This window comes from Nematolebias whitei, chromosome 21 (assembly GCF_014905685.2).
Source record: "Nematolebias whitei isolate Nwh7 chromosome 21, NemWhi1, whole genome shotgun sequence".
Classification (NCBI taxonomy): Eukaryota; Metazoa; Chordata; class Actinopteri; order Cyprinodontiformes; family Rivulidae; genus Nematolebias; species Nematolebias whitei.
The window spans coordinates 15,214,719-15,218,141 of NC_056518.1; the positions used below are offsets into that span (position 1 = coordinate 15,214,719).

Consider the following 3,423-nt stretch of genomic DNA (forward strand, 5'->3'; position numbering starts at 1 on the left):
AGGTTTAAAGGTACGTTATTATCACTGATAATAGACAGCGTCGCACAGGGGTAAACCAAGAAGTGTCTTTTTTGGAGGGTTTTCAGCTTATGTAACCCTTTTCTTAAACCTAACCTTACACCTGACCCAGAGGACCAACCCTAAACTTAACCCCCTTACCCTTGTGCCTAAACTTATACCAAGACCCTAAACCTAACCGCCAGACCCTTTACTCTAAACCTAACCACGTGAAGCTATTATGAGCGCTAACAAAGGTAAAAACGAGCCTATTATCATCGCTAACAACATACCTTTAAACCCACTAGGAGGTACAGGAGGGGCAGTCTGTCTGCTACATATGGGGATGATAACAACTAATAACGACCATTTAATGGCTGATAACATTGAAGTGGGTGACATAACACCTCAACAAGGCAGATGCTCACAAAAAAATTGCTTTGTTCCACTCTTACTCGATCACCATGTTCCTTTGTAACAACAGGAAAGCTTTAATTAAAATAGGCTGTTTCACACTTAAAATCTTTTTTATTCATTTAACTTCCCAAAGTTCATCCATTTGTGTTGTACTTTACAGAATTTTTAACAAGGTTGCTCAGTTGTTGAACTGTGTTAAAATTAGGCGTTTCATTTAACGTGCTACTTTGCTGTCTTACATTTCTGTCATTCGTTACATAAAAACGTTTTCCTTCAAATATACACAACATGTATTGGATTATTAAATTATTAATATTTAATATGACCTCAATCCAGAATCAACAGGTTTTGACATAAACCACCTTCATAAAAATGTAGCCTCTTGGTGCACATTTTAATTAATTTCAAATCCACAAACATTTAAATACATTTATCCACGCAAACCGGAAAGCTCATTACACATCACAAACACTGAACCTCTACTAAAAAATAGTATCTGGCAAGAGCGCATGTTTTAAATTGGAGGGAACGTGCAGGTTTTGAAAGAAGCCCGAGGCGCTGCCAAGCGGGGCGATGCAGGGTGCGGTCAAGTCATTCATATCTTGTGGAAAAGGCAGGTGCTGCAGTGGCATTCTGTGTGGTTTCTCAGCATTATGTCGCCAAAATTTGTCTGCAAGAGAAACAGAAAAGTAGCAGGTTGTTAATATTTGTTTTCATCAGGTGCTACTCAGTGTCATTTATTCTGCCAGGCTCAGAATAAGACTTATTTCTTATTCCAAACCTTAATTAGAACAATATAGCTTAATATCGTAACTATATCGTACTTGAACTGTCACGTGTGCTTTTAAAGTGAATGCTGAATCAATTTAGAATATTTCCCACGAGCTTTAGTAAATGAACTTATGTTTAAGGATATCGTGTCATGAAAGCACTCATCTAAATTAATTTTTGATGAGCATTAAAATGAACACAACTAAGAATAAGAATAAAGATCTTTGATAGGCCTGTCGCGATAAACGATAAATCAATTAATCAATAAATCGCATGATAAATGAAAATTATTGACCTCGTTTTCATTTATCTGCTTTATCGTTTCTTCGTGGCTCTCTATTACGAAGACACTTGATGACAAAAAGCTCAACTCCGGTGCTCTTCACTGACCCCGCCCTTTCTCTTTTCTCTTTAAAATCCATTTTAACCGTCCAAGATCTTGTTTTTGGATCGATAAAAGCAGCTAAGCTATGAGCTAACGGACCGAAAAAAAAAAATCCATCTTGTCGAAGCTCCAAAATTCACGGTTGAAACCTTCGTGTAAAAAGTTGTTTTTCTCTGCAAAAAGAAGCTGAAAACTTGTTTACTGATTTTTTTTTTTAATTAAAAGCTTTGTGTGACAAATGTTATGCTAAAGAGCTCAAACCACACTGAGCGTCCGCCATTTTGAGAACCGAAGAGAGACAGCCCATGTCACGTCAAGGGGCCTCCCTCCCATTTTTCTTAAAGCGACATGCTGATCGCTCCCTCACTATCCATCCTTCGGTTCAAACAGTCTTATACTGCCATCCGGTGGTCAAAAAAGGTACTACATGCAAAACAAATTAACCAACATTTATTCTTAAATTTGACAATAATTACTAATTATTGTCAAATTTCAAACAATATTATCGTTTATCGCAATAACAAAATTTGTTATCATGACATAATGGAAAATTGTGCAATGCCTTTTTGAGTGAATCTTTTCCAACTTGATGCTAGTTTGTAACAGGAAACACTACTATAAGGTTTTGCTATAATTAAATGGTAAATGGGCTGTATTTATATAGTGCCCTTCTGTCTTATCAAGATACTCAAAGTAGTTTATTACAATCTGTGCCCTCATTCATACAGCATCTAAAAATAATCAGTGTTTTTATCACATTCATTCACTGATGGGACACGCATCGGAGGCAGTGAGGGGTTCAGTGTCTTGCCCAGGGACACTTCAGCATGTGACTGCTGGTGGAATCAAACCCCCAACTCTCCAATTGGAGGACGTCTGCTCTAACCACTCAGCCACAGCTGCCCCAATTACCGGCAATTAGCCAATTAACTGAAAACTACAGTGTAATAAATAGTATAATTAATAAGAAATCAAAAGGACAGTTTCCCTCTGACCTGGTGACGTAGAAGTAAAGAGCTCAATACATAAATCTGCACATAAACATGTAATTTTAATTTCATGTGATATCATTTATAGCACAAGATTACCTCATAGCTGTGCTTTGCAACACAGCATGTTGCCTCTGAGGTGATGTTCTTTCGGACCATCATGGTCTTCATGGACCCGAGGGGTGTGGGGTACGCTCTGGAAAAGCAGCAGCCCATACACTGATAAATGGGCCGGTCCCTTGAAAAATGCTTGTTCAATCTCAGCTTGCATTCCTCGCAGCTCACTGCAACAGAAGACGATTCACAAAAAGGAGCCATGGATGTCTAATCTGTGCACAGACGAGTTTCAGCAGAATTTGCAAACATAGTCGGTTCTTACCGCTTGAAGACTCAACGTTGGCATACGATTCAGCTATGTAAAGGAGAAAATACAATAAAAGAAGAGACGCTCCAGTTGGTTTTACGGACAGCATGGTGGAAGCAGCAGAAACCTGGTGACACAGAAACAGAAAGTTATCAAAAATTTAAATCTTTGCTAAAGCAAAGCATGAGGAGATGAAAACAGAGCGGTACCATGTTGAGAGAAAGTCCTCCTTCATTATGCCTCTGCGCACCACTCCTTTATATTCAGGGGTCATGCTTCAATTCATCTAATTTTATACCAGTGGTCTCAGCAACTTCCTGGATTAGAGAAAACCTACCAACCTTATCAGTGATCTCCATGATTCATTGGTTACTTTGCTCCCTCTTTTTACTAATCCCTTCAAAGCCCCAAAATGAAGAAAAACAAGTCATGGAAACTCACAATATTCTTCCCCCATCCTGACTATGGACGTTACATTTAATCCCTGGGTTTCTGTTACT

At 38.5% G+C, this 3,423-nt stretch overlaps 1 protein-coding gene across 1 annotated transcript; it reads right to left on the reverse strand.

Moving 5' to 3' along the window:
- Positions 1 to 952: 952 nt before the first annotated feature.
- cga (glycoprotein hormones, alpha polypeptide) lies at positions 953 to 3,150 on the reverse strand. The gene is made up of 4 exons (XM_037694997.1): positions 3,133 to 3,150; positions 2,939 to 3,050; positions 2,659 to 2,843; positions 953 to 1,084 (listed from the first exon to the last, which is right to left on the reverse strand). Exons 1-4 carry the CDS (start codon positions 3,133 to 3,135, stop codon positions 1,010 to 1,012), a joined length of 375 nt encoding a protein of 124 aa, XP_037550925.1. The 5' UTR covers positions 3,136 to 3,150; the 3' UTR covers positions 953 to 1,009.
- Positions 3,151 to 3,423: the final 273 nt, after the last annotated feature.

What these genes read in the sequence shown, in the direction of transcription:
- cga (XM_037694997.1), bottom strand. An exon ending in CAACGTTGAGTCTTCAAGCG is followed by an intron (nt 2,844 to 2,938) that starts GTAAGAACCGAC and finishes CTTCTGTTGCAG; the next exon opens with TGAGCTGCGAGGAATGCAAG. An exon ending in TTGCAAAGCACAGCTATGAG is followed by an intron (nt 1,085 to 2,658) that starts GTAATCTTGTGC and finishes TTTCTCTTGCAG; the next exon opens with ACAAATTTTGGCGACATAAT.